We start from the raw sequence: 16,155 nt of genomic DNA on the forward strand, positions 1-16,155 counted from the left end.
TTTAGTGGTGCAATGGCACCTTTCCATCCTTTTGACAGCCTGTATAGCTGCCTTAAGCTAAGCTGGATACAGCATTGCAAGAGAACAGTAGAACTACTGAGAGCAGTCTAGCATCTTACCCAAACACAGCTGGGATAGAATTAATGACTCCTGCTTTTAACGTCCTAGTACAGAAAAATAGAATTATTACAGGCCTAGTTTTCCTTTGTAATTGGCAGATCAGTCTTGTTGATCAGGCCCTGCTGTGGGGTTCAGATAAGAGCTCTAATCCCCATCTTCTTGTCTGTCACGACCCAAATCATTTGATTTCTTTGGGCCGTAGTTCCCTTCTCATCTTTGATCTGTTTAGGTTCTGTCTTCCTACTGTGAGGGACACCCTCAGCAACCACAATACAAAATCACATTCAGCATCCCTGTCTCTCTCAGCAGCTTCTCATCAGAAAACTTCATTATTTTTCAAAGGATCTTACTTAAATTACACACACAGCCTTCCAGAGGAGATACATGTAATCAGCATTGCTCTGGAGTACTGCTAGACTACTCTGCCTCCTGCAGCCCTTGTGGGATATTCAGTGTGTGCAAGCATCATGACAACAGAAAGCAGAATGGGATGCTTTTACGCCTTCTCTTTGTCTCTTGAGGTCATCCTGTGCCTGCAAGGGCTAATAATAACTTCCAGGGTGGAGCTGTGAATCACCTTTAACTCTACCCTGTCCTACACAAGTCCATTTTGCTCTCAGCCTCAAAGCCTGGAGCTTTAAAGGCACCTGAGAGCTGGGGAAACTCAATCACAGAGCAACGAGCTCATGAGTCCTGTCTATGGTTTAGAAAGTTACATAATATCTTCCAAGAACCCTAAAAGGCTTTCTTTATTTTATATAGACAACTAACACTCACTAACACAGGGAACTTGGAGTTTTTCAAGCTACCTGTCAGAAATATGCACAGGTATCACAACTGGACGTGGGCTGAGGTGAGACCTGAGGCGCTGTTGGTTCACATTTACAAATGCAGGACTTGGTGGCCTTGAGTTTGACACACCTCTTCAATATGGGACCTATTCGATATAAAAAACCTCTTCATTTGAAACTCAAGCCACTTACACATTAAATATTTCCCTTGTGTTGATGGGGTTCAGATCCTACCTTATGAACAGAGACATACTGGGTCAAGTTAATACTTAATTTTCACCTTCAGCAGTAATGAATATTTAGAAAAGGAATAGAGAACAAAGAAGGCATAGGGTGAACCTTCCTTTAGCCACCCTCTCATCCTTCAGCAACCCACAGTATGAAGACTTCTTGAGGCAAAGTCTCCACCTAGACCATGACATTTAATTGTTGGGTAACCTTACCCACGTACTTATGACTTACCCCGGTCAGCATCGTAAATGTACACAAACTTCTGCCAGTTGTAGTGCTCGATGACACTGATGAGGGCATCCTGCAGTTCTGGACGAAGCTGGAGAACAAACTGGTTGGACGTTTCGACAGGGAAGCTTGGCGTTATGAAGCAGACATGGAGAGCTCCGCAGAAAGATGTAAGCATGTTGACGGTCCTTCTCTCATAAAATCCAAAGATGGCATAGACGCCCTTGGAGAACTGTGAGCAGACTGGAGGAACAAAGAGAAAGGTCATGAGGGCAGAAGAACACAGAAGTTTCTCAGGGAAGTCACCAAAATAAACCTTTTCCTTGAGATAAGGCGTAGGCTCTCAGCACTAGGTTGCTTTCCTCAAGTCCTATGTGTTAGTGAACACAACCTGTGAAGAACAGGGCAGGTGGCCACTGGGTGCTCTTGATCTCAAAGACCCACCTTACCTTTGATAGGCAGAAGGGACACAGGAGACTGAATTCAGTATCCTCAGGGATCTGCTTAAGATTTTGGTGTTTCTAGGATAACATGTTATCTGAACAAGGAAACCTCCCAGCAGAAAAGCACAGTGGCTCACCAAGCCCTGCCTCCTGGGGATGGCAGCTGCCAGGCTCCTGTAGCTGTTCCACTCTGAGGAAGAAAGGCTGCAGTTAGAGCTTGTTATTGCAGCCCCAGATGCATTCAAGGAGCAGAAGGAAAGCATTCGCATGACAGCACAGCGCTCTGTGGCCAATGACTCCAGAAGGAAACCATGGTTAGACCACAGAAGCTGAGATCATACTGAGAGAGCATCTCAGCAAAGGTTCAATGCACTCATAGCACAGCTACAGGGAGGTTTGCCCCTGGGCATGAGCTGCTGGAACTGAAGTTGGAGCCTCTCACACCAGGGGTGCATTGGTAGTTGGGGACACCTATGTGGGATTTTCTGGTTTCCTCACAAAGCCACGGTGGGGAAGACTGTGGGGCCAGTGAGGTAGTGGTGGTGGCCTAGGAAGTCTCCATGGCTAAGCTCTGAGGGTGCATGCTGGGTTCCTTGGCAGATATTTGTGTTTAATCCCAGCAGTTGGTGCTGTGCTGTGCAGGGAGGGCTCTCTTGGATTGGAGACCTTCTCAGGAGAGCATTTAATGAGATCGTGGGCGCTGCTGGAAAAATGCCTCAGGATCTCAGTAAGGCAGAGAGAGTTCACACTTTGGGTTGTAAAACTCAACCCCTGAGAGAGTCAGACTCATTTAACATCACCTCTGGTTATGGCACATCCGAAGTTATCATCAATAAATCTCCAAGACAGAGGTGGTGGCAGTGACAGCAATTTCCCTGTGTCAGAACTCCTGGCACTAGTGTCTTCTTCTGTTGCCACTCCAACTCTGAAAACCTTTGGCTGTAACATTTATACTGACTCAACACTTCACACATCACTTACCAGCCTCTCCCAACACAGTGCAGGGTGAGAAGTTGGATGTGACATTTTGGGGTCCCCTGGCAAGCACTCTGTGCTGCTTGGGAATCCCTTGACCTGATTTCTGCTGGTTGCTGCCAGCAAAGAACCTTCTGTACATGTGGCTGGAGACAGGCTCCTAAACATGAGCTTGCTTCATCCTTAACCGGGCTCCATTCAATCTCTGCCCCTCCAGAGGGGCCAGAAGTCATCCCTGACTGGCTTACAGCCATCTTGGGTAAGATTACCTTGTTCCTCACTTTTCATCAAATATTCAGAGGGAAGAACAAGAAATCCTGCTTCCCACTGTGCAAAGCAAGTCCCTGCTCCAATCTCACCATGAAAATGAAACAGCCAGATTTTTTAAATGAACAGAGTGTCAAGAGATGAGAACTGCATGTCATGACAAAGGTGAGAATATTTCCTTCCATTCAGAGTTGAATCCAGGTTTTGGGTATCCCAGCCCAGCAGTTTGTCCTCAAGGTCACTCGTTCTCTTTTTACCACTCAGCGTCTGTGATCTCACATACCTCAGCACCCTGCTTCCCCACCAAGGGAATTTGTATTTCTGCAGGGCAGGGACTTCTTGCAAAGCCTGAACTGTGATGGAAATAAAACTCTGCTTTTTATTTTCACGGCAGTGTCTCTCTTTGCAATCAGCAATTGTGTCTGTATCAGCTGGAGTCACTGCCTTCATCATGAGGCTGACACATTTGCGAAGAAAAGTAGCAGACACAGATAGAAATAGTCTGAACATCATTTCCATGTGACTGGACCAGTGGGTCTAATGAATAGTGCGATATACCATATGTGAGAGATCAGAACATGATCTCTGGAGACCCAGGCTCCAGACTCACTGAATGATTAAAGCGACATTCTCGGGGCAGCTGAACAATCCAGTACAATTAATAACCCAGACAATAAGCTTAGCTGGTTTGCTTTGTTTTGTTTTAGGCAGGCCACGGCTTCCTTGAAATTCATTTTCTATTTTAAATTAATCTATTATTTTCTAGATTTTTTATTTTTTTAACTCTGTGGCTCAGTCACGCTCAGGCAGCCCTCCTACACTGTTCCGAGACACTCATCAATCCCAGCGTTTGAAACAGATTGCACCAAAGACGATTGGGAGAACAAACAGTCTTTATCATTAGTAAGTTTGGAAAGAACTCTAGCTCGATCTGTACTCTCAGACTAAGAGGGGCCATGGACGAGATAATTTGGAAAAAAAAAAAAAGACTTGCTGAGCATTACCACCGAAAGAACAAGAAAGAACCTGTTGTGTTAATTAATGTGGAAAAATGAAGAGTGAGAACTGCAGCCACCTTTATGGGAGTGAGCTTTGTATGATGTAAGCGTCGTGGCTACAAAATTACTTAAATTACTTACAGAAGATTCAAATGAATGCAGCCAGCAATCTATTGAATACGCTAAGAGATGGCTGGAATTTCTTTATATTTGCTTTAATTGTTTTATTAAGTAAACTTATTAACAACTGTGTTCTCATTTGATTGCTCTGTAATTGCCCAATAACATACTTTTAAGAGTTGGAAATCTTAACCTGAGAAAGCAAATATTTTAAACTCACTGTGTTTCTAGTGGGGGGGAAGCTTATCAGTTTCTCAGCAGTCACTAGCCTCTAACTGATGTTTTTCTAAAAAGATAAAGAAACAAAACATGCTGTAATGTAAGGTTCGAGAAGTTGAGCTCTTCTAGTCAACTGGCTGGTGATACCATCACACTTTGCAAGCCTTGTGCCAGCTGCCTCTTAACAGCTGGATAGCCACCGAGCGGCTTTTCCTACGGAAGAGAGTTGCAGTCGATCTGGTAATTAGCTCTAGCAGTTGAATTCAGACAGTTCAGACTCTGAAGATCATTCCTGCAGGTGAAGCTGGGTGAAATGCAGCAGCATAAATGTCATCCAAAGATGTGAGCATAAATGAAGAGTGTTTGCTTGGATGTAACCGCAGGGTTTTGTGGCAGTTTGCATGTGCTCTCCTTGGCCCCTGGGCTGCACAAAGGGAAAGAAGGGCTGTAACTATGCTACTATTTTACAGTGAACTTGTAATTAATTACAGAAAAGTTTTCCTCTAAACAAGCCCTCAAAAAATCAGTTCACAATGACTGATAATCATGGCAACTACCACTGTATTAACCCTGATCAGTCTTGTATAATTGATCAAGCTGGGGCTTCTGGTTGGGACATTCCCAGTGTGTACTGCACCAAGTACCAAGGACATTCCATATCCCTCTGTCTCCAGGCACAGAATCTCTCCTTGAGGCTCCCCATGTGCTATTCCATGAATAAAATGGGGTAAAAGCAGAGGCATTAACTTGATTGTCACGTGGTAATGCTGTAAAGACAACCCAGCACCAACCACCTGCTTTCTGGACACAACTTCTCAGTGTCTGTTGTAGCCAGGTGAGGTGAAAGCTCCTCACACTGTCCTGAAAAAGCTTCTAACTTACAGTAAAAATCAAAATAGCTTTGTAAGTTAGTTAAAAAGTGTGGTACAGCAAGCAGGACGAGACCTTCCCTCTCCCTCTGTTGACAGGTAGCCATCGTGGAGCTGATGTGTCGTTGAATTCAAATGAGCAAAAAGCATGCGTGCTTCGCTGATGCTTGAAATCCCCAGGCTCTAGGATTTCTAGTCTTGCGATTTATGTCAAGTTTCTCTTTTCATATGGAAATATTCAAGGTAAAGCCTTTAAACTGGAGAAAGGAAACACTGATTTTATTGAAAGCACATGCAGCATAGGACACCTACTCAGCAGCTGAAGAGAAGCAGCTCTGTCCACCTTTGCAAATGCTTCCAAGAAAAAGAAGAATACATTGCCGCAACTTTAAATTACACATTTTCTTTGCATAAGAAGAAAGCAAAAGAGATGTTTCAAGTCTATAAAAATTCCTTGGAGATTTTTTTTTGGTTAAAGCTCTCAACCACACACAGAGAGAATAGATGCACAAGACTCATTACTTCATCTAGAAGGGGGGGAGATATTCTGGAGATTTGATCTGATACATGTGAAAGGCAGATGTCAGATACAAGAAACATCTCATTTGGATTTTGATAAAAAGCAGAAAGGTAATAAAAAAAATTCTCTCAGAAATGGTCACCGCAAAGAGGGGCTGAAATAGTCTTGGTATTTGAGGGAGAAAGAAGGGCAAACAGGCTGCACAGGATGGCAATGAGGATTTGGTCTCCAGGAGTGAAAATGGTGCAATTCTGCTGAGAATCTATAAACAGGGCTGCAAAAAGGAAACTGCTCCTCACAGATACAGCTGGAGAAGAAGCCTGGTAGGAGAGCCTGGCAACTGCTCATCTGCCATTTCCTTTAGAAGCAGTATTTTTACCATTTCACTGAGTTTAAGACTAGAAGGGGACATTAGATCATTCCTACTGACTTTTTGTATCTCATGGACCATTAAGTTTCACCCAGCTACCCTGGAGGGAGCCAATAATATGGTTTAGTTGACTCTCCAGAGACTCAACTGCTGTGTGCCTCTGCCAGAGAACAGAAGTAACAGAGACAGTGCTAATACTCAAAGCCACAAGAGCAGTAAAAAAACTGATTAAATGCAATATCCCCAGATGTTCGCCACAAACAACTCAAGTTCTCTATTGCAGAAGGAGACAAAAAACCCAGATGGTCCCTGCCAGCTCTCAGAGCCCTTAACGACCCTGGAGACGGTTATATCTAAGGAACATCTAGGAGAGAAGACACAGCACCCTTTCCAGGAGAGCCATTCCTACAACGCTGAGCTGCAGATGTTGTGAGGATCTTGAGTAAATCGCTTCATAGCCCAAGCAGGCAGGGAAAGAAAAGGGCAATTTGGAAAGGTAGACTCCAATATAAGAAGAAATCTTTGGAACCACATAATTCAGCACACACAGCACTTACTCTGGAAACCAAATTAATAAATGCCTTCTAAAACCTGCAAGATGAGTGCAGACAGACTTCAAGCGTAATAAAATAGTCACCTCAGTCTACTGTCCTCTGTGAGCTATTAAAGACTAGCCCTGCGATGCCTGCAGCCCAAATATCAGTGTGGCACGTGCTTCATCTGACCGAACCTCCTCGGACACAGAACCAAAATCCTCACTTGCTGCCAAACATAACTATAGACAACAGCGGTGACAAGGAGCAGTTCCCACGTGCTTTTCTTTGCTCACTTGGAGTATATGCGTGCAGATGTGTGAAAGAAGAGAGGATGCGCATGCATAATTTATTTTTAGCATGCCCTGCCTGGAGGTGATGCTCACAAAATGATGGAGAACCTGACATCAGGTTGGCAAAGCCAGTGGAATTTCAATGAAAGAACAGTAGTGTCTGCTCAGCTTTCCTCCTAAATGTTTGTCCTCACAGTTCTCCAGTGCGGCGTAGGTGCCACAGCGCATCTCTTCAGCACATCCCAACGACAGCATGTTCCCACAGATTTTTCTAGCAGGGGAAAGCCAAACAGATTCTACACTCCCCCATCACTCCACACATGTATTTAGCTGACAGTAGATATGTCCCATATATCTGAACAACTGCAAATTAGGCTGATGTGATATCACAAGAAATACATGTTTCTCTCTCAAATATATAAAAGACACCGTATTGTGCTCCCTTCCATCATTTTCCTGCACTGCTACTCTAACCATCTTGGAAAGTAGTGTTCATTTTTACATCAAGATCTGCTTTCCTTGTCTCATATTTAAACAATAATTTGTGACTGAGAGATGCTCATAAGTGTTTACGCTGGTACCTTTATTTTTTTTTAGTTAAGTTTGCCTGTCTGACAAATAAGTCTTAGTTTGTCTGACTGACAAATGCAAAGTTTCTCTTAGGATGAAATTGGATTTGAGATATTTTTTTTCTCATATCTTGCTAAGTTATAGGAAACAGAAATAGCACGGTCCTTTTGTCAACAAAAATTAACAGCATGGATTTAGGCACACTTTTGAATAATAATCGTGGTGGTGGAAGATACAGCCATAGGATGTTGATTTTAATCTCTATGTCGAAGGGACTAGTTGAAAATCATAGTTCTTCCACTTGTGTACTTCACATGTTGAAACCTCTTTTTCCTTTTTCTGCTAAAGTCTACAAACGTAGTTCCTATCCGGCACACAAAATGAAAGAGAAAATTCAAATATCAAAGGTCTTAATGGGGTCACTGAACTTGTTGAAAAAAGGAAAGAAGGCAAAACAAAACGTTTGACGAGAATTCCCTTGTTTGCTTTGCTTGTTTTATAACATACTTTTACTTTGGGGATTCCTAAGATTTTATTGATTTTTATAAAATTAAGAATTAAATACACGGAAGAATTTTCCACCAATACTCAAATTACTTCCGAGTAACGCTGGCAATTTTAACAGGAGTTAGGTGCAGATCCCCTAGGTGTAACACTGAGATCATGAGCATCTTTTAACAGGTCCTGGACAGGAACACAGAGGAGATGTGGGGAGATGTGGAGATGCATCTGTTGAGTCCTGGGGCTTCTGGGGTCACAGACTTGGATGTCTCCTTAAATAAAATGTCAGCTGACAGCTGTATTTTCTGGGTAGCCTTCAAATGATGGCTAACTCATGGAAAGAGAACAGAGACACCACTTGAAAGGACGTGATGCCCATCTCAAGCTGCATTCAGTCTTTGCGAAAGACCATTCCTTCTCTGGTTAGAATGGAGGTTGGCTAACGAGGGTCCTGGGGCTAACAGAGCAGTTTATGTGTAAGGGGAAACATGTTCAGTCCCACTCTGTTTCAAGTTTGTTATCTAATCATGACTTGGATCTTTACTTGTGAGGTGAAGGAAGCTGACTGCCTTTCTCTGAGCTGTATTCATTCCAGTCCCTCAGGTCAGAGACCGTCTCTTGCTCTGTGCTCACACAGACCTGAAGTAGGAACATGTTTTGAGGTTGAAGCATTGATGCCATACAGTTTGGCATTGACACACGTGCCAGCACTGTCTTACACTGTTAGCAAGCCTACAGTGGCAGCACAGCTGCTGGACATTTCAGCTTTGTGCTGTGTCCAGAAAGAAGCAAGCAGTTGTTGGCCATGGTGGGTTGCCTTGGAGCAGCAGAAGCTCTACAAAACCAGCTACTATCTCCTACTCACAACTGTCATACTGAGCTTCCCTAGAAGGAGGGATGATGCCTCACATAGCTCCCAGCCACAGATGGACATTGCTAAGGGCCTCAGGGGCAGTGGAAGACCAGCTACCCCTGCTCTCACCTAACCTCCTACAAAGAAATAGAAAACCAAAAACTTGTCCTCATTGAGCTTTCCATGTCTGAAGCAGAGCCATAAATATTAAAGTAAGATTACTACAAATGAAAAAGTAACAGCGATATCACAAAAGGAGGCAAGGGATGAGGGCTGAACTAATTTTGCTTTTGCTGCTTTATTAAATGGCCTTTTGTACTAAATTGGTCCTTCTGCAGATAGTGCTATCCTAGGAAAACTAAGTAGCATATCATGGTGTAGCTTTCTCCTGTGGAGGATGAACAACAACAGAGGAAAAGAACAAAGCACCAAACCCACAGCATGTTAATACAGTACGTAGCACACTGCTCTTAGGTCAGCACAACATTTAATTCCAGGCTGTAAGAGCTGAATTATCAAAACAGAGTAAAAAGAGGGGAGTGAAGGGGGGGAGGGGGGGGGGGAAAGATAAGCAGTAGCAGAAAGCAAATGTGTCAGATAAAGAAGGGCTCACTGCAGATGAAATGCATTTTGTCTTTAACAGCTTCTTTTCTTTCCCTAATACATTATAGCTGTTCACAGCAGCTTTTCTAGACACTAGAGCCTGTGACTGTCTTCAGTGCAAGCCTCAGGTTTTGACGAAGACTTTGTAAGTGCTTGTCTTGAAACTGGTTGCAGGCTGCAATGCAAAAACTGGACTATGGACTTTCCCTGGAGAAGGTATTCCAATATTAATGTTACTTCCATTGGGGAAGGAGGTTGTTAATGTCTACCTCAACAACTCCCTTCTTCATCCTGATAATGACAATTTGAGTCCCATGTCCCCTGTGCTTCATAAAACACATGCATAGACATTCCAAATTTTTCTCTAGACTGTGCTTTTGCACATGTGCTGGTTTGGAAGCCAAGCTGTTGTCTCAGTCTCTGATGTGTTCCCTGTGTTCCTGAGATTCGTGTTGTTGTGTTCAATTAAGAAAAGAGCGTTTTGGTAAATTTTCTCAACTCTGTAGTTTCTGGGGTTTTTTAGGATCTTTTCCTGCTCATCATAAAGTCTCCGTTAGTCCTTCACTGGAGTCTGCTCCAGACATGGAGCTCAGTTATGAGATATATATATATACCTTCTTCCAGGTTTGTAATGAAGGTAGCAATCAAGACCATTTTTTTGCTGCAGCTCTGTATTGGCCACTCTTCCTGCTTCATCAGCTCAATAACTTTTGATTTTCCATTACAATCCTACCTTGTGAGGCTTTGGCCATTTATAATCAACAGGATTAGAGTCTTTTGGGCTACTGAATTCTATACTGTAAATTACAGCATCAGCACCAAATTTGGTGTTTTGGCAGGAAACTGAAGAACAGACTAACTGTCAACATGGTTGTTTCCATGCAGATATATGACAATGCATTTGTTGGCAAGATGGGCAGTTAGAACAGCTATGCTTGAAGAGCAGGTCTACGGTGGAAGGTCTCATCCAGTGACCAGTGACAGTCACAGAGTGGGTGGCCCAGCAGACATCCTACAGTCTTGGGTCTACACGTGGTATTTTCTGTGCCTTCTTTGGGATCTCAGGCAACACTTGGAAGTGCTGAGGTTTGACCTGCATACAAAGCTCCCCTTTCTGCTTCTAACAGTTCTCAGGGTGGCTTTAAATATTTCCCTTCACAGACACTGGGCTTTTACTAGCAAGATAGATGACATGTACTGAAAGCATATGCCTGTTCGAGAACGACAAGTCACACACAGCAGTTCAGATCACAGCACTTGGACAACCGCACACCAACGCTCTCCCGTCAGCAATGATGTGGTCTCACGCCCTGAGCTGGCTTCTCCTCATGCAGCTGGAGGTGAGCACCTATAATCCCTTCTTCCTGTCTCTGTTTATTTTCCATTCCTGCTTCTAAAGTTCCAAGTTGTAATTGTTTTGTGCCACAGTGCATAAAACCTTATCCTTGCGTGCCACTGAGCAACACAACAAATTCTAAAGCTTTCTTGATAACAGGCTGGAAATTAACAACTTCATTTATTAACACTCAGTTTTTTTCTATTGAACCAAAGAACCTAAGAAAACACACACATGCATGCACACCCTCTGCAATGATTGTTCCACGGGCCCAAACAATTCCTGCCTATATTAATACATAGGTGAAAGCATTGCATTTCTTGGTCTCAGGGGTCAAACCTCTAAGCACTTTTCAACCTACATGGTCACCTGGAGGATCACCAGGCAAAGCAAGTGTCACACTGGCACGATCCTGGTGTTCCTCGTTTGTAATCTTTGCTTTGGATACATATGAAAAGAGACCTTTATATTTCCTGAAACACTGACTCCCTTTCCCAATGGTGATTTTTCAAATTGACAAGAAAACCCCCTAAACAAACCTCTTTTTAAGCTCCAGGGGGGTGTTGCCTTCAAAGAAACATAGGGATATGCCATATCGCATACACCTACGTAGGATGTGTGGGCATTATTATTAATTCTAACTGGCTCAGAATTACGCTTATCCTGTTATCCCCCACACATGGGTACCCGCTATAGTAGCAACTGTCACTCTCCATGTGTTTGTAGAATGCCTGGCACAAAGCTATGAGGCCTTTGTGAGATACTGTAATGTATACACGTTAAATAGCAATAAAGAAAGTTACTGAATAGCCTCCTTGGAGTAGAGAATTACCTTCCCAGCAGAGAGGAGAGAAATGATGTGGCTGGCTTACCACAAAAAGTAAAACAAAGGATAAGGAGGGGCCTAAATGCAGAGCCAGGAGAATTTTATGTGACCCGATTGATCTTTTTGGTAGTGATGATGTCTTGTGTGTGCTCTACTTTAAACTATCTCCCAGTCTAAGAGGGAAACTGTCTGATACAGGCTGTCAGAGGGCACAGAGGATGTTTCCCTCATCTGGCAAACTATTGTTGGCCTTTCTGATAGTATTTGACTCCACTCTCACTTAGAAATAAAAGGCAGCAGAGAAAAAGCCCAGGGTACATAGTGTGAGGGAAGCACCACCAAGCTCACCCCTCCACTGCAATGCAGCCTCACTGGTCTGAGCAAAGAAGGAAGCACTCATCCAGGAAAAAAAAGCATTCTTCTTCAAACAAAACCTCTCATGTACAGGGCACAGCATTGTCCCTGGGGGGCTTGAAGTGGAAAGCAGTACATAAACCTACCATCTCTGTAACACATTATTTACAAACATTCACATATTCTATAAATTTTTGAGGCTACATTACAGGTGTCTGCTGAGCTAGCAAGACGGATGCTCCAAAACCTGCACGCACCATCCCTGCTCCAAAGTTCCATCTTTTCTGCAATCACTGGAGCCATTAGAGTCTTCCCAAAAGAGAAGCAGTAAAGTTATAAACCAGTAAACCACACTCAGCATGCAAGTGTTAAGCTTCTAGAGCACAATCCTTTTGTGCTACCCCGTTGCGTATTTTATTCACCTAAGGTCTGTGAAAGCACCAATGGTTTTGAAACCCCATTTAACACCTCAGCAAGGGCTGAGTTAGGTGCAGAATGACAAGATCCTTTGACATCTGAGAGCGCTGGCTTTTGTGGGCATAAGTGCTTCCCTTGGTGGTTCTTTGCTATAGTAATTTCTTGTAGGGTTTTTATTTTTCCTTTTCACATTAATGTTCCATTCCATTGTGCTCATAGCTTTCTTCAAGCCTACTTAATGTCAGGGGGAATATTACCATTTCTTCCCTGTCATTAGAACAGCTTTAATCCTGTCTACATTGCGAGGGCAATAAATGATAACAGCTACCACATTTTCATTTCTGCAGTGCCTCTGAGCATCAGGTTCTTTGAAAAATCCCAAACAAACAAGTTTAAGCCTGGGATCTTTTAAACCCGGTGGGAGATTGTGTTGTCTGGGGAGCAGGAATGCAGAACTGCAACAGATGGCGAGATCTGGACCTATGGTTTGCAATTTTATGGTCTCTGGTGAAACTTCTGTGCGAATCTTTCACTGTGGGTGGTGGAACAAACAGTTTACATGGAGAGCATCTAGCTAGTGTGCCCAGATGGAGCCTTCACGGAGAGGTGATATTTGCTAAACTGGGGCTGCAAGCAGCTGTAGAGGGCAGCCTCCCCCTCGCAGGTGGTGCAGGCATCTGTGCAGTGAGGATGGGGGAGCTGGGGGAACTCCACTCCGTCCCACTGCTCCAAGAAGCTTGTGGGTAGACCTAGAGCCCCTGTGTGAATTTAACCCAAAATACCAATATCAACCAGAGAGCTGGCTATACAGCAAGATCTTCACTGGAAATAAAATGGAATTCAGTTCCCATTAATGTTAGGCACAGGCAGCATGAAATTCTCAGACACAAAGCATTGTAATAATGTTTTCTAGAAAGACAATAACTTTGGGAAAGGCTTTTCTAGTAGATGTTTCGCTCACAGAGCTTCATGTGATCACAGTAAAGATTTATGCTAGTGAAAAACACTAAGTAATCTCTACAAAAGGCCAGTGAAGATATCAGAAGCATCTCAGTTAACCCAAACGGCCTATGCTGCCAACAGGACTGAGAAAATAATCTGAAAAATGGGATGCATATTTTAGGGAGAAGAATATGAAAGCATCCTTTAACGTTAAGAAGACATCAATATCTCTTCCTGACATGCCTCATTACATACAAATACGTGCTCTACTGATTTCCATTCTGGAAGAATTTTTAAGCTCCTGAAGAAAGAAACTCTCTAGTGAGTTACAAAGAGCAAGAGAGATCGTGTAAAACACTCTGCATAAATGCAAATTGCAGGGAGGCAAGCCAGAGCATAGGAAAGGAAGCTGTTAGAAACTTGGGGTCATTCATCATTCACGAGCAGTGACACCGCACATACAGACGCATCTTCTGTTTCAAGCAGTTACTCAGTGTACACTGAAGATTATGACATGATTTAGGCAGGTACTGCCAAACCCCACTGAAACTTTACCTCTAAATATTATTTATACAGAAAAGCAGCAGCAGACTGGAGGATGCTACTTTGGTGCACAAACATCAGACTCCGGCTGTTCCCTGACGGTGCTCAAGCCTTCTGCTGCAGGGACTTGCCTCTGATGAAATATGTTTGTCCATGAAATCAGAGTCACTGGCTACCCTGGCTCAGGCGGGCATTGAATAGAGAGACACCAGGAGCATGAGGTTTCCAAGGATTGGAAACAGTCCTAAAATGTAATGGATTTCACAAATATTGTCCAAGACAATTGGGCCATGGAAAGCTCTACACATCAGATGTTAGATTTGCTTCCCACAAGGAAAACTGGGGAAATTACTGTATAATGGACTCTAATGGTATCTTTAAAGTGAGCACATGGATAGCTAAAAGTATAATTAACCTAATTAAAGCACCATTTATTCTAGAAGCCTCCAAGTGGAAAGGAAGGTGGAACTGTCATCTATGAAAAGGTTGCCAGGACACAGACTGCTGCCACCAGTGGGAAGACTTGTTATAGAAGGAACAAAAAAGAAGCATCCTTGGGTCAGATCCCTTTGTCTCTTAGTAAGCATAAGAAGCCAGAGGTGCTATGTAAAAGCCTGTGATTTACACCTCTGGGATCATCCCATCTAAACTGGTGAGGGCTGTGATTTTCTTCTTTCTGTACTGGAAACCACTTCAGGTGCTGAATGTGGCAGAGAGGAGTGTGTAGCCTTCACTTTGAGTTCCTGACCCTCCAGTTAAAGGAAAGACTAATTGCCTGTGAGACAAATTATTTTTGGCTGCCTATACTTAACATGACAGTGAACATCTACAGTCATATTTCCTACGTATTTGTTGTGAACACTCCTCTGCGCTGCTAGTCCTGGCAGTAATGTGGTGTCAGTTGAAAGCCTTGGTAGCATTTCCAAAACAAGCTTAAATTACTTAGTTGACTACCACGTATCTTTAAAGAAGCGATACTGGAATTATCTGGAGGTGTTTTGGGATCTAGGCACTTAAGGATGCTGTATGGTGCATGTAACCTTTGAAACTTGGGCTTAACTCATGTATAATGAAAGGATATCTCCTGTGATAGCTTTTGTCAGTGTACTCTTAAGGTCTGATGCTTTCCTGACACTGCCTGTGGAGCAGGTCTAGACTGGAAGAACTGGAAGGGCATGTGGGGCAGATTTGGTTGACAGAAGTCCTTTGCCCAAGTGCACTTTGCACCAACTCAGGGGCACAGATGTAAATTGGTGGCTATAATACACTTGCATCATCTTCTAAACTTCATTCTTAAATCTCCCATGGAAGGATGAGAAAATCAAGCACTTTTTGCCTGGTTAGAAATAACAGTCTATGCAGCATAACTAAGACAGTAAGACACTTCATTTCAGTGTACAAAGGTTGCCTACTTTATGGTCTTGCTGGAGACGACACTGAGGCCAACAGAATTACTCTTGGTCTAAGTATGATCTAGTTTTGTCAGCTAGGAAACACAACATGTTTCCTGAATGAGGGTGCAGGATACAGGACCTGATTTCTGTGTACAGTCAGCTGTGACTTGCTTGTAAAGTGTACTTGCTTCCCTTCTGTTTGAGCATAGGTCACCAGGGTCCTCTTCAGAAGCACCCTCAAGCACAAAGCCAAAAGGAATTTGTGATAAAAAACCCTTAAAAAACTTCTCCTGGCATCCTTATTGGAAAATCCTTCAAAGCAAATGGATGGGAAATAACAGAAGCCTGAGGAGATGTGAAAGCTGGGAAGAAGAAGGGGAACAGGGGAAAAGAAACATAAGTTTGAGTTCATTGTTGGGGGAACAGCCAATTTAATTTCAAAATCAATTGGGGCTTTAAAAGAGAAAAACAAGGATGAAAAGATTGTGAAGGGGGGCTGTGTCTAGGGGCATTTAGAGTTTTAGGGCCAGGTACCTGGTTTTATAACGTGGGGGGTTTTAGCTCCTGGGTTACTCTGTCTTTTCTCTTTCTGAATGGACAAAGTCAATAATGTTATGTTCTTCTTTAATCTCTCTTAGTTAAGAAGGGCTTTTTCAAGCCTCACTGGCTAAAACCTGGCAGTCTATATCCTCCGTGAATATTTTTAACCGCATTTCACAGTCGGATGGGCTGAGGCAGCCACCTGTGTGAAGCCAAACAGTTTTGGGGAGAGACTCAAGTGCCCTCCCACAAGCCCCTCTTTTCAACGGACAATGTGAAGAATGAGCCCATTGCAATGT

General features: G+C 43.3%; 1 protein-coding gene across 2 annotated transcripts in view; it reads right to left on the reverse strand.

Moving 5' to 3' along the window:
- GRIA1 (glutamate ionotropic receptor AMPA type subunit 1) overlaps window positions 1-16,155 on the reverse strand; it is a 128,904-nt gene that overhangs the window by 67,272 nt on the left and 45,477 nt on the right. For both annotated transcript variants that reach the window (XM_009561430.2, XM_009561422.2), the window contains exon 3: window positions 1,374-1,613. In XM_009561430.2, the coding sequence (XP_009559725.2) occupies window positions 1,374-1,613 (240 nt within the window). The remainder of the gene's footprint in view (window positions 1-1,373; window positions 1,614-16,155) is intronic.

Source organism: Cuculus canorus, chromosome 14, assembly GCF_017976375.1.
Source record: "Cuculus canorus isolate bCucCan1 chromosome 14, bCucCan1.pri, whole genome shotgun sequence".
NCBI classification, from domain to species: Eukaryota; Metazoa; Chordata; class Aves; order Cuculiformes; family Cuculidae; genus Cuculus; species Cuculus canorus.